The sequence below is a fragment of the Tenrec ecaudatus genome, chromosome 12 (assembly GCF_050624435.1).
Source record: "Tenrec ecaudatus isolate mTenEca1 chromosome 12, mTenEca1.hap1, whole genome shotgun sequence".
Lineage (NCBI taxonomy): Eukaryota > Metazoa > Chordata > Mammalia > Afrosoricida > Tenrecidae > Tenrec > Tenrec ecaudatus.
The window spans coordinates 69,351,026-69,375,256 of NC_134541.1; the positions used below are offsets into that span (position 1 = coordinate 69,351,026).

Below are 24,231 nucleotides of genomic sequence, written 5' to 3' on the forward strand. Positions count from 1 at the left end.
CGTATATGTGTATCTATATATGTATAAGTAGATATGTATGTACATTTCATTACTCAACATTCCAATTAAACTCTATAGGACTACCTTGAGTAGATGTACCACTATTTTGATAGATACAGGAGCCCTGGCGGCTTGGTGCTCACGCATCAGGCTGCTAACTGAAAGGTAAGCAGTTAGAGACCACCAGCTCTTCTGCGGGGAAAGGAGGCTTTGAACTTCTGAAAGAATTATAATCTCAGAACTCACAGGGTAGTTCTACTCTGACCTGTAGGATCACCGTGAATTGGTATCTACTCGCTGGCAGTGAGTTAAGTTGAGGTTTGTTATTGATGGGTACACAACCATCCTCCATTGTTTGATAAGATACTGTCCAGCTTCCTTCTGCAGGGATTTCCTTCATATGACTATAGGAAAATACTAGTTTAATGAGAGTAAAGCTATTTTGTAAAGAGTTGAACTCCCCCTCTTTGTTTCATGTATAGTTTATGTACTATTTCAATGAAACGTCTTTAGAACTCCTTGAGGGCCCCTATTCTTTTGCAGCTACACATTCTAGCCCAGTGACTGACTGCGAATATAAATCAAATATTTAAATTGAATACTTCTGTTAATAATAAATTTGAGGTGAAATATTTTCTAAAAATGTCTATTTATATCAATAGAACGCTGTTAAAGGTTAAGTTTTGTGATTCAGTAATGTGGCCACTATTATTCTTAATAGCGATCTTTTTCATAGCTTTATTTGATTCTTTTTTATGATTATTAAAGACACATGCTGAATACATGTTATAGAAATCATAATGAGCAAAAAATAAAAAGCTTTGAAAAGAAGCCGATATCAAGGGCTCAATTGGAAGACAAATGTTTCGAGAATGACGAGGGCAACAAATGTACAAATGTGCTTGACACAATGGATGTATGCATGGATTGTGGTAAGAATTGTACGAGCCCCCAATAAAATGATTTAAATTAAAAAAACTTAAAGTTTTGAAAAGCAACATAGTCATGGTAGCGCTGGCCCCGATTGCCTGAGGACAGTCACTGTGGCTCTTTCCATGTCCTTTCCTCTGACACCGCGTTAGATTCAGGCTCCGGCTGACCTCTGGATTTTAGGTAGTTTAGTACTCAATAAATGTCTGTGTTCCTGGCACCCTTTCTCACTCCCTTTGGGCGAGTGGGCTGTTGGCCCCTAGCAGTAAGCTTTATGCCATGATGATGTCTTAGTTTCTCTCTCTCTTTCCCTCCCTAGTTCTCTTTGCCATGAAGGAAGACAATGAGAAGGTGCCTTCCTTGCTAACAGACTACATTTTAAAAGGTAAGGGCAGCCCCAGGCAAGGACTTTCCCCTGGGATTTATGTTACCAGTGTTGAACCCGATCTGAGACTTCTAAGTGCACCCAAGTCTAGCCAGCTTGCAGGGCACTCCGTAGACCGTGTGAGCCCCACCTCGGGATGGCGTTTGCCCTTTTTTGGGTAGTGCCGGCATGCCTGAAAAGGGGTCACCATTATGGCATGAGGAGAAACCAACCCAGTGGTGTACCCATGTGGTAGAGTCTGCCCTTTTTGGTTGAGAGAAAGCAAAACCCAAGGAAAATGTTAGTGCTTTTCAAATACTTGAGAGGAAACTGGAGTCACGAATAGCACATTCTTTCATAACTTCTTTTTGAATTAAGCCTTTTATTATGGACTGCATGATCCCTAGGTGTAGTAGTTGACGTTGGAGTGCTAACCACAAAGTTACCAGTTGGAAACCACCTGCTCTCCTGTAGAGAAGAAAGAGACGTTCAACTCTGCTAAAGAGTTACAGGCTCTGAAACCCGCAGGGCAGCTCCACCCTGTCTTCCAGGCTCACTGTGAGTTGGAATCGACTCGATGGCAGTGAGTTTTGGAGTATGATGGAGTCTTTTAACATATTCGAAAAAGAAAGGTGAATGGTGCAATGAACCCTCATATACTTATCATTGGCTTCAAAAATTGACTCATGCCAATTTTGTTTTATTTATTACCCCATGCAATTTTTCCTCCTCTCCATATAGTTTTGAAATCCTGGTCATTGTGTTTTTTTAATACGTACATATGTTAGCATACATTCCTTCAATATTAGGGTTCTGTAAGAAATACAACCATAATTCTGCCACCACAACTAAAAAAATGGTTTCTTAATATCATTAAATATTCAGTGTTTAAATTTTCCCGTAAGTTTTTTTTGCTTAATCTGCATCCAAAGATGGTATATACATTGCAATTGGATAATATCCAATTGGATAATAAGGACTATGTATGTGGTCATTTCCTCCTTCTTCCTCTCTTATTCTTTGAAATTTATTTGCTTATCTCATAGAATTTCCTCAATCTGGATTTTGCTAATTGCATCCTGATAACTGGGAAATCTATAAGTTTGCTTCAAATTTATTGAGAAAAAACCACAATGTGACTCTGACACTGTCTGGCTGTCTTTCATTTTGTGATGTTAGTGATCGTTGCTGAGCATTTCCGTCCTGGACGCCTTTGTTTACCAGGCTGTGCTTCACACATACATACAGCTTTGGATGGTTGCAGAAGGTTGCTGGAGCTCAGCTAAAGTCCCCTCGAGCTGCATGTGGGAGCCTCCAAAGGTCTATATAAAAATAAAATCGAAAGATAACGAGACGTTTCCAGGAACTCTTTGAAACCCCTTATGTTGTTTCCATACAGATCAGAGAAATTAATCTTCTTTTCAGCAGAAACATTTAGATGAAACAGTAGCCAAAAAAAAATTGAAAAAGGGACTCTTAAAAGCTTTTAAAAATAGACAAATTTCCCAAAGGAGAATTTCCAAGGAGCCTTATGAACGTCTAAGAGTCTGAAGGCTAGACTTTATTCTTTATGATCCACGGAAGTGCCAATGCATTTATAAACAATTCTTAACATTTATTGAGCACTTTCTATGTGCCACTCAGCAGCCTTTGAAGGTCAAAGCAGGCACTTTTTTTTTGTAGAGACAAAGAAAGAAGTAAACACAGCTGGCTAAGGAATTTCTGGAAGGTCAGAGAGTGATTCATGATCAGATGTGAACCCCGAGACTGCCCACTTAAACTTTACATGGAACAACCCACCTTTCGCTGGTTCTTTTTCCTCCTGGAACTAACACCTGACTGCACACTTCACCCGGCTGGGCGGGACAGTTCTCTGCTCAGAAGCCATGTGCTCTCTGCCAAGGCCACCCTGGGCTGACCGCTGCTGACCCATGCTGCGCCCTGACCTATCTCCTCTCTTCTCGTTTCAGTGCTCTGTCCCACCTAATCTTGCTCTTTGGAGCTGCCTTGCTGCAGGAGGTCGCCAAGCAAGCGTCATTCCACCACAGGGATTGCATGACACCATGTAATTGCCAATGTGTATTAAACCTGTATAGCTTAACCTGGGTTCAACCTGAGCAACATGGGGCCCTTACCTGTTGGCTTCTAGTCCTAGTAACCATTGGATGCATGACCGTGGGGTGGGGCTGGTGATGGAGCCCCCTCTCTATCTACGTAGGAGGCGGGCAGATGTTTTCACCACTCACTATGTAGTTCGGCTCCAGCCTTTAAACCCAGCTTACCCCCTCAGACTAATTTTGAAATAAACCTCCATTTAATTAACATGTGTCATGTGTGGTGTCCTTTGGCCCTCTGTCCCAACCCCTCTGGAGAAGGAACATGGAGTTGCACTCACAGGTCGTGTGGCCTCCGGAAACCTGGACATGGTTAGGACCAGGAGTATGCCCTGCTGTGGGTTGCTATGGTCCCCGGGGGATGCAGTGGGGGCTGCACGTGTTACAGCAAGCAGGAGGACCCATCCCCAGAACTCCCGATAAAGTTTTGCTGCTTGAAAGCATCAGAGCTACATGCTGCGCTGCCAGAATTAGCTTGTGGTAGGGATGCCGCACTAGTCGGGGAGGCTGTAAATTGAGCAGACGTGGAGCGCTTACACGGAGGGCTTGGAGTTTGGGGGCTGGAAGTGACCAGTTGTGCTGAACTCCCCCAACATGGGTGTTGCTGCTCCTTTCCTCTCCTTAGAGACCCCATCATTCCCCAGCTGTCTCAAAGAACCCCCTGAAGCAGTGTCCTTTGACCTTGCATGCCCTCCCTTGTTCTTCCTGCAGGCCCCAAGTTCCAGCAGCTCTGGCTCCTCTGTCCTGCCCCCAGTATATGGCAGGCAGTGAGCAGATAGAACGTGTATCTTGGATACTGGCTTGATTCTGCCACAACCCAAATTCCATTGGCTTCTACCTCTGGCTTGAATGGACTCATTCTGCCAAGTCCCACAGTCCCTATCTTAAAAGAAAAACTGTTTACGGAGCACTTGTTATGTGCCTAATTACTCTCTTTATGTTATCTCACATCACAGCAAACCCCACGGCATATAGTGACATACCTTGAATCAACGCTGCATGTCACAGTAGAACTATCCTCTGTAGAATTTTCAGTGACTGATTTGAGACGTAGATCACTAGGTCTTCCTTCTGAGCAGTTTCTGGGTGGACTCAAATATTCGATCTTTCGGTTAGAAGCCAACCATTTGCCTCATTCAGGGAGACCTGTAGGTACTAGCAGTGTCCCATTTTGCAGCCAAGGAAACGTAGAGGTGGCTAGCAAAGGCCACGATGTGGAGTCACACTGTCACGCAGGGAACTTATCTAATGAAACTTAGACTGAGTCTAAAGAGTTTAACGATTGTTTTGGCTGAACAGACCACCAGAAAAGCCAGGCTTTATTACACTGGAAACTCCACAGGTGGCCCTAGGTCCAGTGGAAGTGAGACAGGAAGAGCCGGTTATCAACTGTGTCCCTGGTGCTGGCCACTTATTCCTGGGCCTCTGCTGTCCTGGGAGCAGTCCTTCGGAGCAGGAGCAATCCCGCCTTGAGGTGAAGACAGCCAGCCCTACCACGGAAGACTGCCCACTGCCTACAGCCCTGCTCAGCAGTCTCCAGTGCACAGCATCGGTGTCAATCGAGAGTCTTAGGAACATAAAAACAACCCCCAGGTGCCACTCGCAGAGGCAGCAAATTGGCTTACACCTCGTTCTCTGAAAAAAGTGGTGACTTACATTTTGTAGTTCATTGCCAAGAAGGCTGGAGGTGCAAAGGGTTATGGGTAGTGAGGTCATTAGCAAGGTGGGCATTTTGCCAGGCATGAGGTTTTAACATATTTCAGCAATGGGAAAGCAATGCATCCTGACAAAGCTGGCCTTCCTGTCTTGGGTTTCTCAGATCTGGGTCAGCCCTCCTTTCCTGCTAGCAGGTGTCTGAAGCAGCAAGTGCAAGCCAATCAAAGTCACTGGCAGTTAAAAATATACCCCAAGTGTCAAAGAGACACTCAAGAAAGGAAGTGAGCAGGGAAGGGTGAGAATTGGGGCCCCTCTTTCCTCCCTCCATTGGTCCACAGCAGGGGTCCCCAGGAATATGAAAACCCTTTCCTCCTGGATTCCCTTCACCTAGCACCTCCAGCCTCCTGAGAGTACCACCACCAACAGCGACTCCTGGTTAGAAGGATCAGAATCTCCATTTTAATAAGACCCCCAGGTGATTGATTGATGTCTGCTTTTAGGTTTGGCAAGCTTTGCCTAGCTTTTCAGGTTCCAGACTGAAGCCAAGGAACATATGTATAGGGTCTTTAACAGGCGCCTCCAACTCGGTTCTCCCATCCAGTAAGCTACTTCAGGTTCCAGTCAGCCTGAAGTGCGCAACCTCGATCTAGGCTGGTCACACTTAGCGGAGGCTCTATGGAGAGAGAAGGCTAGGCCCTCAAGCGGATGTCAATGGTACTATAACTAAGGTATGTTCCCATCAATTAATGGAGGCCTGGGGGCATCGTGGGGACTGCTAACTGCAAGGTTAGTGGATCAAACTCATCAGCCCCTCCAGGAGAGAAAGATGAGGCTCTCTGCCCTCTTAAAGATTTGCTGATTTGTAGTCTCAGAAACCCTCAGGCTAAGTTCTTTTCTGTCCAATAGGGTCAGCATTGGGATTGACTCGGTGATTTCATCAATTGAAAGCCTCAGTGTCGATTTGCTAAGCCTAATCTCATCAAGAAGGAGGATTGGTGGCACCCCGGTTAAGAGCTTGCCTTTTCACGGAAAGGAAGGTCAGTGGTTCAAAGCTACCAGCCTCTCTGCAGGAGAAAGATGCAGCAGCCTGCTTCTTTAAGAGATTACAGCTTTGGAAACTCTACGGGGCAGTTCTACTCTGTCTTTTAGGATTACTACGAGTTGGCATAGACTCAATGGCACACAACACCAACCTGGTCAAGGAGTCCATGGGTGATGTAAACAATTAATGACCTTGGATGCTAAATGAAAGGTTGGAGGTTCAACTCCACGCAGAGGTGCCTCAGGAGACAAGCCTGGTGATCTGCTTCTAAAAAAATCAACTACTGAGCACAGTTCTAGTTTGACAAACATGGGATTTCCATGAGTTTGAACTCACTTGTTGGCAACTGTTTTTTTCAGTCTAGTCAAGATCTGGTAACAAAGCTGCCCAGAGAACTTTTGTTTGTATAGAATTAAAGCAAATTATCATGTGAAGATAAACTGCCTTCCCAACAGAATCCCCCGGGGAAGAGACAAGCCAGTCAGGGTGCAGTATAGCCCCAATGAAACATACAATTTTACTATAGTTCTTTAATGCTTCTCCCCACCCCCCCACTATCATGATCCCAATTCTACCTTACTAATCCAGCTAGATCTGTACACTGGTACAGATAAGAGCTGGAAACACAGAAATCCAGGAGAGATAAACCCCTCAGGACCAATAATGAGAGTATCGATAGCAAGAGAATAAGGGAAAGTTAGGGGGGGGAGGGAAACTGATCACAATGATCTACATATAACCCCCTTCCTGGGGGACAGACAACAGAAAAGTGGGTGAAAGGAGTCATCGGTCAGTGTAAGACATGAAAAAATAATACTAATTTATAAATTATCAAGGGTTCGTGAAGGAAGGGGTGGTGGGGAGGGAAGGGAAAAAATTAGGAGCTGATACCAAGGGCTGAAGTAGAAAGAAAATGTTTTGAGGATGATGATGGCACCAAATGTACAAATGTGCTTGACGCACAATGGATCGATGCATGGATTGTGATAAGAGTTGTACAAGCTCCCAATAAAATGATTTAAACAACAACAACAAAAACTCCAAATAGAAACTCTTCACATTCCCTGTCATTTTACCACTGTTTCAGGATGCGGGCAGATGTGACATTTCAGATGGTAATCCCAAAGGGAAAATTTTTGTGGCTCTAGTTTAAGTGCGTGGGACATGTTGGAGTTGTCAAATTAAATAAAATTTTCATACTCAGTGGAAAAATGAGTATCACTACCATCAGCTAGTGTCGGGAAGAAGAAATGGGAACTATCAATAGGATGGTCTTATTCCCTAATTTTCTTAAAACGAGTTATTAACCAGGTCCTTAGGGATGTCAGATGTCCATCCATGAGCATCCTGAGAGCTACATGGGTCTCACCATAGCAGGGAGTGCCCCAGGCGCCCCGCCCCCTCTCCCCGCTTTCCTTGAGGCAGAAATTAGAGGAGGGAGAGGCTGCTTCTTGTCTACAGAAGCGGGGAGAGCTGGCTCTTATCACAGAGCCAGCCTCGTGAATAGCATGCACAGACCTGAGAGCAAGGAAGTATCATTCTTCAAGAAGAAATGTTTGTGTTCAGATGGCAGCTGATTATTTATTTCCCTGACACGAGGAGAGGATAGCAATCAGGGTTTCTGTCCCGGGGCTTCAGTGGGGAAAGTAGCAGAGAGCACTCTGCTGGCCAAGAAGGAGCTTCGGTTTCATATTAATGCCTCTCTTTTCAAAGAACAACACGCTACCTTGACCTGGCAGCCTAGGAGCTCTGCCCCCCACCCCAAGACCGCATGCATATTCATCCTGCTCTGAAGAAGGAAACAGAATATGCAAATTGGTCAGGCAGGAGATGGTTGGCATTTTGATAAAAGCTTCGTCTGAAACCCCAAAGCCAAGGGCACTCCTGTGTCTGTCATCTCTTGCTCTTCACCCCTCGCCCCCTCTCCCCTCTCCCTCCTAGCTTCCTTCCTCCCTCTCCTCTGTCTCTCCTTCCTCCTCTTTCTGCTCTCTCTCTCTCTCCCCTCTCTCCCTCCCTCCCTCCCTCCCTCCCTTTCCCTTCCTCCCCGCACACCTTCTCCCCTTTCTCCGCCGGCCCTGTTTCTCTCCTCAGCTCCTGACCTGCCAGTTGAAAAGGAAAATGAATCTCAGAACCATACAAAGAAATTAGCAGGAGAGTGCCGGCATTCCCGCCCAGTGCGCTTCCACTGCACCCCATTTCCTCCTCTGCTGGACTAGAATCCGGAAGTACGGTTGCTGTGACCTCCACCTATGCTCTTCTCTGAGCTGGCTCCCCCTTGTCTTCTCTGGAACAGTATTCGACGCCATCACTTTGGAGATGGGCTTTCTTGTCCTTCCTCCTCCACCTTTTGCCCTATTTTGTCCTTACTCTTGGCCTCAAACCTAGAACCCAGTCTTGCCCATGGAACAGAAAGGAAAAGGCTGTCATCACTGACATCTTGTGGTCTCAACAGCCCTTGACCACACACATCAATCTCTCAAATACACCTGAGCAACTGTCAGCAACAGAACAATGGATTTATCCCAATCTGTGGATAGACAACCGCAACCTCTTTTCCAAAGACTAGCTTCCTGACCCCTGCCCACAGTACAACTCCCGGATAGGGATGTGGAGCACTTTGAAAAGTTCAGAGGGCCTCGGTCTTCCTTAGGGAGCTGGTGGTCTACAGAGTAGATGGCCTTGCTGTGGGAGAGAGAGACTTGGGTTTGAATCCACACCTTTGAATGCTGTTTTGGGTTTTTTTTTCTTTCGGGGAAATCTGGGACAAAAATCAAAGATAGAGTACAGAGATAGTGGCCCTCCTAGGATTTTAATGTACAGGGGACTGAGGTAGTTAGTTTATTGTGCCAACCCGACGGATAAACACATGGGGTTAATTGAAGGGTGGAGAGATAAATGGCTCAGTGAGCCTTCCCTTTCTCGTTCTCTGGTCTCTTGCTTTCTGATGGTCAGACCAGGATGCAGCTTCCTTAGCCAGTTCCCTGCTTTATCTGGCAAGGCTCACTTCCTGCAAGACATCCTGGAGGAGAAGCCACATGGATCTACCCCAATGCAGCCCTGGCTGCTACAGCACCTGTGTGGAGACCCTGCCAGCACTGAGATGCTTACACATTCACTGACTCAGCTTTCCTCCTATAGTCAGCATCATTGCATCTGTTTTGTGAGATGGAGGAGGACTTTGTGGATTGGTGTTGGACATATGGGTTAATGTTGGACTTGTGGGCTTGGGCAGCACTGGGTTGGGATGTTTTCTTGATGCACACTTTATATAAACTCTCTCTTTACATGAAGTTTCTTATACATAAAACTCTCTCCTATACATGAAGTTGTTTCTCTAAAGTACCCAGACTAACACAGGGACCTTGTGTACTGGGTTATGCATTAGGCTGCTAACCACAAGGTTGGCAATTCGAAATTACCAGCTGCTCCACCAGAGAAAGATGATGCATTTGACTCCTGTAAAGAGCTAGTCTTGGAAACCCACTGGGGCAGTTTGACCCTGTCCTCAAGGGTCGCTGAGGGTCAGAGTGGACTGAACAGCAGTCAGAGGGGCTCTTGCACTGGCTCTGGAGGCCTGTCCTGGGCATGCCCAGGTTTCTGGTTGATAGTTGTCATGGAGCTGAGTCTAACTCCTCGTGACCCTACATGCCGAGACTCAACGAGGAGGAGCATGAATTAAAATCCCAGCTCTCCCACCTATTAGCTAAATGATTTCCAGAAAATTATGTAATCTCTCTCATCGTCAGTTTTCTCATTTTAAAAATCAGTGTACTAATATTAATAGTACTACTATGATTCTTTCAGGGTTGTCTGGTCATTTGATAATGTCTGTCATACAGAAGGGGCTGGACCTCATGGCTTCTTAAGTCTTTTTGAAATGGAAGAGCTCTAGGAGACCTGAGAATACAAACAAAGGTGCAGCTGCCCTTTAAAACCACGCTCTCCTAAAATCAGACTTGCAGTCACAGCACACAAATCCTGTCATTGTGCCCCTCCCCCTTGCTGATTCTAAACCCGGAACGTCCAGGTTCTCTTGGACAAGGAAGCAAAGCAAAGAGGCGGGGTTTGATCCAGGATGCTTTTTCAGCAGGCTCATTCAAAAGAAGCAGTGGAAGAGGAATGGTGAAAAGTCACATTTATTTTTGAGCTTAGAAAAAAATGTTCATTTTCATTGGCAGGGAGAGAGGTAGAAGACCAGAGGAAACACGGACCACTCCAGGCACACGCAGGAAAGCTTACATGCTTTGTGATTGGGTAGGGCGAATGAGAGCATGTGGCTTAACACAAGAGGTTTGAGAAAGGTTCTGCTGATTAATCCTCAAATATTTCTCCCACGTGTTAAATAGGCCTAAAGAACACAATCAAAATGTTGAGAGGGCTTCTACGTACTCTGTCTGTTTCCTGAAGGCAGATCTCTGACCACGGGGCAGGAGTTGGCGGATGGGCCAGCCCTCAGAGGCAGGGAGCTCCTTCTAGCCAGGGGTGTTCAGATGCAGGTGGATAACAATTTATAGTATGTGTAGACAGCATCCTCTATTGAGTGGGTGTGTTAGATGTGCTGGCCTTTCCAGGGCTGAGAAATGATTATTTTTCGTCTAGGCTTTAATTCTTGTTCAAATGCACACATGACTGGGAGGGGCAATACTGAGAGGTAGTGTCCAGCCTCCCAGCCCACCAACTAAACTGCAGATGCTTGTCTGAAATCAGGTTTGGGTAAAGTAGTGGTTCAGGTTTCTGTGGTACTATTGAAAATTCGGCTGCTTGGACATCACCATCAACGATTCTGATTTAGGAAGTTAAAAGGAAACGTGGGCGCCTGCAAATCTCAAAAGCTTGCTTAGCAATTTGAAAGGAACACCCCAGTGGCCAACCCTGGGTGGAAGGTTGGAGGAACGAGGCGGATAGCACTGGACCTGGAGGGGTTGGGGCGATTTCATCATGAGAAGGCAGAGTTATTTCACCTCTGCTCAAATGATCGACACCTGGAGGCACAGTGTCACGTAGCCAGAAGGACGACAGCAATGTGAACGAATGCCCCCAGCCTGAGCAGGGACACTGATCTCAGTCTCCCAGCAGAAGCGTAACCCACCCAGAGAGAAGACCTCCACAGTACTAGAATTTCCTTGTGTATTAACCCAAGGGGAACTTCATATGCCCGGGTCAAAGCAGTTGGCGGCTAACTTACAGGTTAGTGGTTTAAACTCACCAGCTGCTCCATGGGAGAAAGATATGGCAGCCTGCGTCCATAAAAAGCAGGGCCTTGGGGACTCAGTGGGCCCTTCTTTGCCCTGACTCAGAGCGGCTGTGCGTCAGAAGCCACTTGCCAGTAGTGGACTCGGTTTCTTTTGGGTATGTGTAGGGGGACTTATATTGACTGAGCTTTGACCAAATCTAGTGGAACTAGGCATCCTTCCTTCCCCTGAAAAGGAATCATGGGAGGCCCACAGGTGAGTGGACCTGGTCTTAAAGGAGTTTGGTATAACACAAATGCATTGCAGTGTGGGAAGTCACTGGCACAAATGCACCTGAACTAACAGGTGGATGCACACTGAAGTGAGATCTCTGAATGATGCTCAGATCGAATAAGATGGGAAGAGAATCTGAAAATGAAAAGGTATAATGAGGTATAAACAACTGAAGGGAATTGTCTTAAATGGTTGCTTAATGAGACATGATGCTTATGTACCTCTTAAATGAGATGTACATAAATTATAAGGCTTGTAATGGGGGGAAAAGTCATATTCTTGGCTGATAATACTGGATGTAATGTTTACACCTGAAATAAGATGCCTTGGTGGACTGAGTGTAATGAGATGCACATAATTTAAAAGAGTGAAGTGAGATGACAAATAAATCAAACCCTTGTCTTATAATGAAAGATGTACTAAGATGCAACACAGGGAGGGCATTGTCCTAATGGGTTCCGTTTAATGAGATGCATTGCATCTGCAATGGGCCTACATGAGATTGGCCCAGAGAGAGGCTAGGCAATGCAAAGGTAGAAGATACAGAGACTGCGAAGTGGGAGCATAAAACCTGCTGGAAAGACAATGCCAAAGTGGGAATCTTCTGTCTATGGCTCATTCCCATTCACTCCCGCCAGCCTGCCAGTCCTCGGGGCCAAATACCTTTACCTGTGACTTCTAAAAATGGAATTCTGCTTTCTCTGCAGTGAGGTTCCAGGCACATAGTAGGCCCCTGTGAATGGTGAGTGAAAAAAAATGACTCAGGTTGTAGTGTATATGGAAAAGAGGCGTTTGTGTTGATAGTTGTTCATTGACTCTTGGTGATGCGTGGGTGCAGAGTAGAAAGGCTCTATAGGACTTCCAAGGCTGTGAACTTCGGGAAGCAGACGTCTCCAGCTCTCTTGTGAAGACCCATGGAGTGGGTCTGGACCGCCTACCTTTTAGCTAGTTCAGCTCTTAATTGTTTGCGCCACTCAGGGTTAACTTCTAAAAGGCAACTGATAAGTATTTTCTGAGAATAATGCTTTCCAAAATCTTGTTTCCAAGTTTTGGGAGACCATATTGGCAATAAGCAGCTCTGGTGATCCAGATGCCCAAGTCTCAGGAATACCTGCAGAAGCAGCAAGCCTCAGAGTGAAATTGTCCGGATGTAAGCCACAGAAACTGTATGCATGTTCCTCAGGGGCAGGTGACCCAATAGGTCAGGTAAACATTGGTTTACATGTACTGTGTTACTAACCTGTAGTGGACAATTGCCCATGGTTGTTTGCCCCTTCAAAGCTGTATCAGACCATATTGTTTTTTCACTCTTGATGTCTTATTGGAGATAGAGAAATAGTTCCCTTCATAAAACTATTACCCAAATATTGAGCAGAAAGGCCAGAAAAAAGGGGTGGTGGTGAGGGAGTGTCATTGACTATCTAACCAGCCACCCTGATAACAAATAGCAACAGACCCGAAGCTTCATTTTGGGGGAGGCTACCCTAACCTGAGATGCCAGAACTCCACAGAAACGTGTAAGCGGGGGTGGGAGAGGCCGCGGCAGCACACACCTCATTTCTTTAGATTGTTGTTGTTAGTGCTGTCAGCTGGTCTGACTCAGCACCCCTCCCCACAGCAGAGGGACCTGCCTGCAACACTGACACAGTTGCTCTTGTGTTTGGACATTGATACAGTTGCCCTTGTGTTTGATCCCATTGTTACAGCCACCATGTCAATCCATTTCCTTGATGATCTCCCCGTTTTCATTACCCTTCCGTTACCAAGGAGGATGCTGTTTTCTAGGGACTGTATTGGTGTCCTTAGCGAGCGTTCTGTGGACACCAGTATGAAATTGGTGGGGCGGAGGGAAGGTCAGTAAAAGTTGGGAGTCATTAGGCTAAACAGAGTTAAATATATTATTTTCCTGTAGGGCTGCTCAGATGTTATAATATGCAGATGTGGACTATAAAGAGTCCTTTGGGGGTGCAAAGGGCTAATATGCTCAGCTGCTAACAGAAAGGTTCGAAGTTCAAGTCCACGCAGGGGTGATCTACTTCCAAAAATCAGCCCCAAAGCCCGTGCAGCACAGCTCTGCGCGACACACGAGTTTCCTGCAACTGGCTTACACGCTTCGTATGAAGCGCTGCTAGCAGAATACACCATGCTGCCTGTCCTGGACTACTTTGGCCATGGTATTTGACCAGGTTAGCATATTTTTATCCATTTATTACTTGGGGAACACTGCTTTGGATGACTGCTGTCTTCCTGACTCTGGAGGTAAGTTGCTAAGGTATCGTCATCTTGGAAATCTTGAGACTTTCTGCATCTTCTTCGAGACGGGGGGTGGTGGTGGTGTGTGTGTGTGTGTGTGTGCGCGTGTGGAGGAGGGGGTTGGGGGTGGGGTCTGTTGTCCTGTAAGGAACCCTCTAGGTGTGATGGACGAACTTGAGCTCTACAGAAGCAGTCGTCCAAGGAGTCTTCGTCAGAACTGTTCAGAGGCTCATTTTATTTGGTAAGCTCTCACCCGCATCTCCAGCGTGGCTGTGGTGTTTCCACAGGTCCGAGCAGCCTCTCTAACTTTGTGAATGTGGACAAGGAACGCCCTAGTGTCATGGGACATCTTGGTCAATTGATATAACACAGTCACTTATATTCTCCATCCTACTTGGGTGAGTTGAGCTTGGGGGTCTTGGAAAGTTTCTGAGCCAACATCTAGCATATACACTATTGGCCGCCACTCATGCGAAAGAGAAAGAAGGAAAACAAGTGAAGAAGACACTGCTCCTCAGGGAAGTCTACGTGAACCACGGTCTCATTACCTTGAGGCCAGAAGAACTAGATGGTTCCCAGTCACCACTACTTACTAATCACCTGCACACACATGGACCTTAATAGATGGGGAGAAAATGGGAAACAGAGCCTTAAATTCCTAAAGCAAAACAAACAATAACAAAACCACCAGACTGACTGGATTGGTTGAGACTGGAGGACTTCCCAACAATATCACCCTTGAACTGAAACTAACCCCTGAGGTCATTTTTTAGCTAAATAACAGATCTGCTCAAAAAGAGTATCACCAGTACATAATATCGTCCTTTTAAGGACTACCTTCATGAGACCAAATGATTAAAAATTACTTTAAAGCCAAGATGAGAAGGTAAGAGGACAGGGAAACTAGATTAATGGAAATGAAACAACCAAAACAGATATTATGGGAATATTCACTCACTCGGAAAAATGTAACCAATGTAGCTGACAAAACATATGTGGAAATTGTTGAACGGGATCCTAAGTTCCTATGTAAGCCTTCACTGAATACTCAATGAAATATTAAAAAAAAAAACCAACGGAGGAACTTGTCGTCCTCCTACTTGTAAACATGGAAGCCCATGAAACCTTAGCAAATGGCCAGGGTCTGAAAGTTCGTGAGAGTAATGAGCAAGCCCCCTGCTTATTGATTAGAAGAGATCACCTGCTCCTGGATTTCTTTTTGCCCAGAAAAATCACACCCGACTCCGGGACCCAAAGGGCAGGCTCCCCTTGGAAGACCAGCTCTAGGAGTAAATCGACTTAATCTTCTTTCCTTTCACTGGACGCAAAGGAAGGGCCCGTAAGGGCTAGAAGCAGGTAGAGGCAGCTTAAGTGACGAAACCCTTGGAGTCTAGGATGGAACTCAAAAGGCAAAGGCGTTTCAGGGAGGTGGGACAGCGTGTGAGAGGGGACCACATTTAGGACTATCCCGTGCTGTAGGGGGAACTTGTCAGGAGAGGGCAGCAGAGGACTTTGTCGTGTCTGTCTGGGAAGCTGAAGCTGCACACACAAAAGGAAGGTTCAGTGTGCCAGCGTTGACTGTGCCTCGGGGTCACCAAGATGCCGTCCTTTGTCATGTCAGTTCAGTCGAGAGCATGTTGCGGCTTCCAGATGGTCTCTGGTCCCAGGAAAGAAGCTACAGCAACTACAGGAAAGCGGTGGGTAATAAGGTTTACTGAAAACTTCTCAGCCACATTCAGGCCTGGTTCGGTGGATACAGCAGAAGGAGTTGCATAACATTAGGCATTGGAAGGACCCGCAGGGGAGAGGCTGGGATGTGTCCGCAGGTACACCTGTGTTGTGGTGGCGGATGCCTGTCCGAAACGGTAAGTGGGAGGGCTTGTGGGGGTGTCTGTGTGTTTGAACAAGAAAAGTTCACCAGAAGAGGATATAAATGTATTTTATCCCACTACGCATTGTAAAAGTCTCACGCCAACCAAAAAAAAAAAAAAAAAAAGAAGAAGAAAGAAAAAAAGCCAGACTTTCCTCTACCTATGGCATCAAAAGGGAGTAAAAAAAAAAAGATTGGATCACCCAGGTTATAAATAAGGTCCTCTGTTTCTCAAAAATCCCTATTAAAATGTTAAACATCAGCTCTTTTGGGGAGAATACATTCATTTCGGGGAGACTTCAGGAGAAGGACCATCCTTTTGCTCCGTCCACCTGGTGGGGGAGGGGAAATCCCAGAGGGCCCTGAGGAACCCCTCAAGCGGAACCAGGTAGCTATTCACATCTTGCCACGGAGGGAGAGGGGGCTGGTGCGCAATTTACAAATGAAATGGCAAGCCCATTAAATTAAACCCAATTAAAACACACATGTGGTCTGTCCTGCCATTCAGGACCCTAGGGACGCGAGGGGCCTGGGGGGCAGGGTGGAAAAGAGGGAGTGCTGGAAACTGGAGTGGGAAGATGTGTTAGCACGGATAAATGGGACGCCTTCTCCTGCGGGGGTCCCAGTCCCTCCAGTTGTTTGTAAACACCCGATGGCGTGTTGAATTGCAAGGCAGGGTGGGCTGGTGGCACCCCACAGCTGCTGGGTGCCGCTCCTCTGGGCCCTCCTCCACATTGGGGCTATGATTGGAAGAGGGATGTAGCACCTTCTCCAATCCCTGGGTTTTCATTGGTGGGATCCTTCTTTCCACTGTTTCTCCTGCCTTCTCTGAAGGATGGAATGCAAAAGGGAGGTTGCGGGCTGATGGACTCAGCCTGGGAACCAGGGTGGGAAGATTTCAGATTAACCTGGCTCCACTCTGTCGGAAGGTCAATCCGTTGAAGAGCTCTTTTTGAGGGCTGGGACACCTGCGGGAAGACCCCATTGTCCTGTTATGTGAGGTGAGTTCTGTGACTACTTAGGGTCAGTTTGTTCTGGTTCCCAATCCTGCCATGGCTTGGGGTCCTGGAACAAACCCAAGTGAAAGACCTCCTCTTAGTCTGAACTCAACAGCTTTCCAGGAGAGAAAGAAGGAGGCTCTGTTGGTTCCCTCCCCTCCCTCCCAAGTCCCTGGTTGCCCTGACCCAGAAATAGGCATCTTGGAGGAGTCAGCAGAAGCTTGGGAAAATCAGATCCCACTCTGATCGCAAGATGTGATTCCCTCAGGCTACCCCCCTCCCCAACCTTTGATTATGATTTGGGCCTTCCCCCTGCCCTTGAATGACATTCAAAGGGGCTGAAAATCTTCTGAGAGCAGAACCTGGGTCCCTTTGGCCTTCCCCATTCCTTCCAGTGCTGCCCTCATCAAAACAGCATCGATCCCCTCACAGTGCAGGGCTTGTAAACAACTCCAGTCTTTCTATGGGAGTGCCCATGGGTGCCCTTTCTCCCCGTGGATCGGGTAAGTCTTATTTCCCTCCTGTCGCTCCAGACAGGCTGCTTGAAGGCCCGTGGGACAAAGGCCCCAGCAGTCTGAGGTGAGGGCACTCATTGAAGCTTGGTGGACGGAAGGAGGAAGGTATCTCTTCTGCATTTATTTCTTCAGGGTGCTGATTGGCGGAGGCTAGAGTCCAACTTCCTCTGGTGCCCCCTGCCCATGACGTGCCCCCCACCTGAAGCCCTCCTGATGACACCCCTCTCCTGCTCGGTGATCAGGGTCATCTGCGCTGCTGGGCTACTCCAGGGAGTCACTGTGTTCCAAGCCCAGGTCGCTGACATTTGTTGTCTGCAGCTCGTCTGCATCTTCCTCCAGCTCCTCCTCCTCCTCCTCTTCTATCTCATCTTCATCCTCTTCTTCTGTCCCGTCCAATGAGTCATCATGTGCAACCATCATAGCCTGCTGCATAGCCATAGTGGCATTGTCTGAGGACAGGGACTGTAGGTTGTCCAAACTGATGGAACCTACATGAGACAGGAGAGACAAGAGAGAAGTCAGGACAGCAGGGGCTCAATCAGGCTCGGGAACCTCAGTGCTGGAATGAGTGGGAATGGATGGGGAACTCCCTGTTTCTAAGGGGGACTGTCTAAAAGCTAAAATTCCCTCTCCCTTCCTTTCCTTCCCAGCAACCTCTGTCCAACCCAAGCAGTAACAATCCTGGGCATTTCTTACCAAGCACCTACTATGGAAATAGCTCAAGTACTTATGACTTTCTAACACTCTTATACGGCGGGTATTAGTGTCCCCATTGTAAAGAGGGGTACACAACCATACAGATACAGGTATCCTTGGACATGTGCCCTCCTCCACCCCCCTTCCCATTCAGAGTGCCTTCACGTGACGAGCTGTGAAATGTCTGGCTCATTGAATTATTCATTGCGCACTAGGTGACTAGCAATTAGAAAAGTGTATTTGGAGGGTGTGATGTGGAAGCTAGGAAAACATAGCTCTCCCTGGCCTTAGTTCACAAGCCAGCTGCCTGTCTTGGTGTTTATAAATAGCCTTGGCTCCTGAAGAGCTGTTCAGACATTAGGAAGTGATAAGGAACTTGGGGAAATTATGAGAGTGAGGAGGGGTTCTTCTGCACAGTCACTGACTCAGAGGACCAACCACTCCCACCATTTTGGGAGGTTGCCTTTCTATCTCTTGTCAAATAACCTGCAACCATCTCATTCTTTAAGGCATAGGAACATCCTTTGATTAATTATTGTGACTGAGTTAGGGTTCAGATTCAAGTGAATAGATGTCATCCCTTGAATGACAACCTATATTGAGTGTGGTAGTTACATAATCTGTTGTCATTTTGAGACTTGCGAGCGAAGGGGTGGAGTTTAGCCTGTTAATCAGGCTGTAACTTGATGACCTCATTTGGAGGCGCTAAGGAGATAAATAGCTTGGGGGAGGAAGGACACTTGCTCACTCCCTGTGAAACATTCCAGTGGACTAGACACATGGAGCTACACTAGAGTCCTGGAGCTGAAGGAGCCACATGGAGACCCCTGCCGGTGCTGAGACGTTTCCACTGCCACTGGGTCCACAAGACTTTCCACCCACTGAGCTGTGATCTTCCTGCATCCAGAAACATTGCATGTGTTTTGTGAGTCTGAAGAGGAATTTATAGATTGGTTTTGGACATATGGGCTAATATCAGACTTATGGACTTGATCGGGACTGGGCTGGGATGTTTTTTCAATATTCAATTGCTCTTGTATATAAAGCTCTTTCTTATACACATGAGTGTCCATGAATTTGTTTCTCTAGTCCACCCAGACTAACACATTGCGGAAGTACCAGAAGGCCCTCCATCCAACCCTCATCTAGCCTTCACGCAGTCGCAGTTCTTACCATCAGGATTTGTGCCTGGGGCACCCTGTTGCTGGAGCACCCCTGCAGCAATGGAGTTGGGCCAGAATCTTTGGGTGGGTCGGTGTTGTGATTTGATCTTCTTGGCTTTGGGGGCAGGGTCTGGGTTGCTGGCATCGAGCATGGGCTGCAGGATGCGCCTCCGGGCATTGATGAACCTGCAAGGTGTGTGAGGGCGCGTTGTTTAAAGGTGGAGATCTTGTTGGTTACCAGTTAGGTGCAGTTAGGAACTGGAAACACAGGGAATCCAGGACAGATGAACCCCTCAGGGCCAGTGGTGAGAGTGGCGATACCAGGAGGGTAGAGGGAAGGTGAGGGAGAAAGGGGGAACAGATTACAAGGATATACACAAAACCCCTCCCTGGGGGATGGACAATGGAGAAGTGGGTAAAGGGAGACGTCGGACAGTGTGCGATATGACAAAATTATAATAATTTATAAATTATCAAGGGTTTATGGGGAGGGGGAGTGGGAGGAAGGGGAAAATGAGGAGTCGATATCAAGGGCTCAAGTAGAAAGCAAATGTTTTGAGAATGATGAGGGAAACAAATGTACAAAAGTGCTTGACACAATGGATGGATATATGGATTGTGCTAAGAATTGTATGAGCCCCCAATAAAATGATTTAAAAAAAAATAGGTGGTGATGTGGAAGTGAAAGTTAACAGGGCTGGGGAGATAAGGATGGAGACAGAGAGGTCTCAGCTGTTTTAGACTCTCTAAGACCAATCTATTCTTCCATCATACAGGTCCAACTGGGGTTCAGATCTAGGGTCTAAAACAGCATGGAGAATCCCCCTGGGCAAGAGACACTCCAAGAAATCAGCCAGACTGTGGTGACATCCAAGTAGCAAGAATGCACAGGGTTGGGGTCACATATCTGCCCCAGACCCACCTGATGCCAACCTCTCACCTCTCCCCAGAAAGCCAAGGGGCTCTGTGAGTTCTCTCTCAGTTCACAGGGGGTTATCTGAACTTTCTATCTCTGGCAGCCCAGCCAGACACAAAGAATAGTGTAGTAGTTGAAATCCCTGTGTGGTCAGAAGGGCCAATTATTTTCCCCTCCTCCCACTCCAGCTTTGCAGAATGTTTTAGTTGGCGTGCATTCCATCTTAGTGGGAAGGGGTGTCGATAAATGACCACTGGCAGCCCCTTCAGTAAACTGACCAGGAAGTCAAGTCTGTTTCAGCAGTGCAGGCTGGGGGTGGGGGGTGGGGAGGGGCTGGAGCTGGGAGGGCGGGACATGCTGGTTTTCTATTCCAGGATGAATTTTGGAGCTTCCAGGGACATTTTGGACACGATTTCCCAACAGAGGGTGCTGAGAAGCTGTGCTTCTGGTTCAAAGGGGAGGCCTGTGTGACAGTTGGGCTGGGGCTCAGGGGGCACTGGGCAAGCTAGTCTTGTCTCCCTGCCAAGGAAGCGACCCCTGCATCTAAGCGCTTTGGGGCAAGTACTGCTACTCACCAGTTATTGACTTGCAGGAGGGTAAGGTTCGTTTGGGCCGCAATCTGCCTTTTCTCATCCTCCGTGGGGTACGGGTGCTGAAATGAGAGGTGTGGACCGATGAGGGAGAACATACCATCCTGGACACAGGCAGTTAGAACAGCGTGAAAACCCAGACTGAGAAAAGTTTCTTCCTCAAAGAAAGGATCAAGGACTTGGAAGGACGGCCACCCAGTACTCCCTGACGTTACCAGCCCTCTACAACGGGGGCAGGGGTACCAGGAGGTTTCCGGAGAACAAGTGCAGTTGGATATTTATGGCTTCTCAGATCCTATCACATCCTTCCCATTTGGTCCTCACCATCTGGCAGCACTCTGAGTTAGGTTTCTCTATGTCCTCAGAAGCCCACGGGCCTATCAGAAGCAAGAGAAATGGAGGCTACAAATCAATTCAGTTCAAAGCATCTCACGTTCATCGAACACCTACTATGTCCCAGATTTAGGTGAGGCCTTCTGAGGTGACAGAAGATACATGATGAGTGTTACTTGTATAATCCTGTGTAAAATGCTGTCATGCATTCAATAAAGCACGTCACCGAAATGGGTGGGGTTAACGGTGTTCCCACATTACAAACGAAGAAACGAATTGGCCGATTCAAAGTCACCTGGATGGTAGCACCGAGACTGGAATTCAGTGCTCTGATTTTGGCCAGTCGTCTTCCCATTACTTCATGGGAGGCAGATGAAGGCCAAGTCTGTGCCTTGTGGAGAAGAGGTCTACTGCAATCCCCGGTACACGGCTTCCCAGATACTTTACAAGGCTAGAAGAGAGGGCAGCCTTGGCCTGGGTGGTGGGGAGGACTGACAGGTCACATTAAAGGATGGGCACCTTTTGGATGGCCATGGAAGAACTAGAATATAAAGAATAATCAAATGCCCACTTTTTCATTTCTCCATTATTTCTGGCACTGTCTACCCAAAGCTAGGGTGGATTTCACAACTTTTACAAGAACATTGTTCTCCAGACTATTAAATAGGCAGACGCCAGGCACATGTCTAGGGGGTTCACATGACACCCCAAACGTTGGACCTGTTGGTCACATATTGGAAGTTGTCCCTCCTGTTCCTACGGGACAGATGCCAGCCATCAGCTCAGGGGACTTCCCCGAGTTTCCTCACTTCCCCCTAGTGGCTCCCCCTACTGCTTTGGGTTGGATAATTCACTGCAATAACTCATGGAATTCATAGCAAGTAATATGATTAGAAGAAGCTAAGGATACACATCAGGATTGTTATAAGACAGAATATATAGGTGAGGTCTGGAAGGATTCCCAAGGTGGAATTTCCATATTCCAAAAAGGGCAGATCCCTTTCCCAACCAGGAGTCCTTCGGTTCGGTTCCAGCCAGCCCAATGGAACCCTACTGCATATGCATGTTAGGCTACTCATGCCTCCTGAGGGTCTGCGCTGACCAGTACCAGCCTGCTAGCACACATCCCCAGGTTCGGTCTGAAGATTTCAGATTAAGACACCTCACTTCCTCCCAGGGTCACTTCATGGGAATCCAGGCTCACGACCAAAATTGCTTTCTGTGAGGACACAGGTTCTTAGCAATCGTTGGCAAGCTTCCTGATAACTGTGTCTTTGACTCCTTAAAAAAACCCTTGATTTTTCTATTTTTACTGTTGCTCTTGAGGAAATATATAGTGAAAACACCAATTTAAGTTTTTACCGGTCCATTTCTGCGGCAATGACTAAATTCTTCATCCTGGCCCTTTCTGAGTTGTTCTCCCTATAAATATCAACTTGCTGCCCTATAAGGTTTATATAAAATCTTTTGAATTGCTGTTGTCAATTTCATAGGTAGATCTTAAATGAGCATATTGCTCAAGGAAGGTTTTTTTTTTTTTAACTAATAAGTGAAACTCATTTTTTAGGGGGGCACATTTAGGGAATGTTTTGGTGTAAGCTTTAAAGATCCTCTTAGGGCAATCGTTTGGGGCTCATCTACTCTATGCTTCCAGAAACTCTAGATGTCATCATAATTTTAAATTCTGCTCTGCATCGCCCCCATTCTGATTAGGCTCCTTCTATAGACTCTTTGAGTGAAACATCCTGTCATGGTAGTGGGGCACCAGCCACTTTTTTCTGCTCTCTGGGCAAAGTCCCAAATGCTACTAGCCACACAGTGCTTTGCCTCTTCTTCTGTCTGACTCTTTGTCCTCTGTGGCACCAGGGGAACAACGGCCAGTTGTTGTGTTGTAGATGGCTTGTTGCAACCTTTTAAAACTTCAAACACTACCCATTGAATTTGGGTGTAGAAACGAAGCACAAAACATGTTATTATGCCAATTAGCTGGGATGTCCCCTGAAACATTTAAAATCATAACCCCAAGTCTTCAAGTTAAGGAACCCAAACTCATGATTTGGTTGTAAAAAAGCACCCTCAGTATCTACTCGTGTGTGTGTGTTTAGTGTAAATCTATCTATCACACAACTTTGACCAGTTTACCTTTTTACAGGTGTACAATTTGTTTATACCAATTACACGAATTGGCTGCATACCTGGGGATTTTGAGGCTCTGCCTCTTTGTGTCTTTCCCAGGCTGTAACATCGTTTATGGCACGTGGCAGGCACATAATAAATGTGGGTTCCAATGTGTCTGAAATTTCCCTGGAACTTGGAGGTTTGGGGGCTCCTGGGGTAGAGAATCCACCTGCCCCACTCATCCAGGCCAGGGTTATTCTTGAATTTGTACTCCTATCCAGAATGGTGGCAGGATGTGGTGAATGAACATTATAATCAGACTGGCACTCAGATTCTTGCTATCATGACGAGCTGTGAGATTGCAGGAATGTCACTTAATCTCACATCTTAAAATCCTATACTGATTACATGAAATAATATCTACAAACTGCTGGATGAAAGAGTTCCTCTTAATGCTATTAAGATTGAATACTGACTGCGAGGTGTTTAAAGCTCTCTGAGGAAAGAGTCTGAACTCAACAGCTTGGTAGCGCCCTCATTCCCAGTGACAAAGGGAAGCAAGCTCTTCAGTTGGTCTCAGCAGCCCCTGTCCAAAGCAGTCAAGGTCATGTAGTTTTGTTTTTGTTTTAAAATTGTTTTATTGGGGGCTCGTACAACTCTTATCACACTCCATACATCAATTGAATCAGGCATGTTTGTACATATATTGCCCTCATTCTTTTCTAGACATTTACTTTCTATTGAGCCCTTGGGATCAGCTCTTTCCCTCCCCCACGCCCTCCTTCTCCCCGTCATGGTTGTTTTAATTCACACCCCTGACCCTGACTGCAGGGCTTGCAGTGGACGGAGGAGCACCCCAATGTCACGGGAGCCACTTTCAGTCTAATTGGGAAGTAGGAGCTGGAAGTGAAGCTGGAAGGAGACAACCGCAGGCCACATGCGGCTGAGGAACCACGGCTCTGTAGTTCCGACCCTGGTTCTTCTGATTCCAGCCTTCCCTGTCCATGCGAAGAAGTCAAGTGGCCACCCTCTCTAGGGCCAACTGATGTGCAAGCACAGCAAAGTCACCTAGCGTTTGGCTTTATAAGTTCTCTCTGGGCCCTTTTATGCCTCGATTCCCTTGCATTCTTCTCCACTGGAATGCTCCTTCTCTCAGCGTCCCTCTGCCTGTGCTGTGTTTCTGAGCTTCAAGGAAGATTGGCACAGGG

The 24,231-nt window shown here is 46.8% G+C and overlaps 2 protein-coding genes across 5 annotated transcripts in view; one reads left to right on the forward strand and one right to left on the reverse strand.

The window, feature by feature from the left end:
* The window catches only part of FEZ1 (fasciculation and elongation protein zeta 1), an 80,791-nt gene extending 77,175 nt beyond the window's left edge, over positions 1–3,616 (forward strand). Inside the window, exons 9-10 of one of the 3 annotated variants that reach the window (XM_075564124.1) lie at positions 1,250–1,315; positions 2,978–3,024. In XM_075564124.1, coding sequence (XP_075420239.1) covers positions 1,250–1,315; positions 2,978–3,009 — 98 coding nt within the window. In that variant the 3' untranslated portion in view covers positions 3,010–3,024. Of the gene's footprint in view, positions 1–1,249; positions 1,316–1,701; positions 1,812–2,977; positions 3,025–3,264 lie in introns of those variants that run through there. The other 2 variants (XM_075564123.1, XM_075564125.1) reach the window with 2 other exon arrangements.
* Positions 3,617–15,529: 11,913 nt separating this feature from the next.
* Positions 15,530–24,231, reverse strand: part of PKNOX2 (PBX/knotted 1 homeobox 2) — a 428,541-nt gene continuing 419,839 nt past the window's right edge. For both annotated transcript variants that reach the window (XM_075564126.1, XM_075564127.1), the window contains 3 exons: positions 20,558–20,634; positions 19,077–19,252; positions 15,530–17,695 (listed from right to left, as the gene is read on the reverse strand). In XM_075564126.1, the coding sequence (XP_075420241.1) occupies positions 17,469–17,695; positions 19,077–19,252; positions 20,558–20,634 (480 nt within the window). In that variant the 3' untranslated portion in view covers positions 15,530–17,468. The remainder of the gene's footprint in view (positions 17,696–19,076; positions 19,253–20,557; positions 20,635–24,231) is intronic.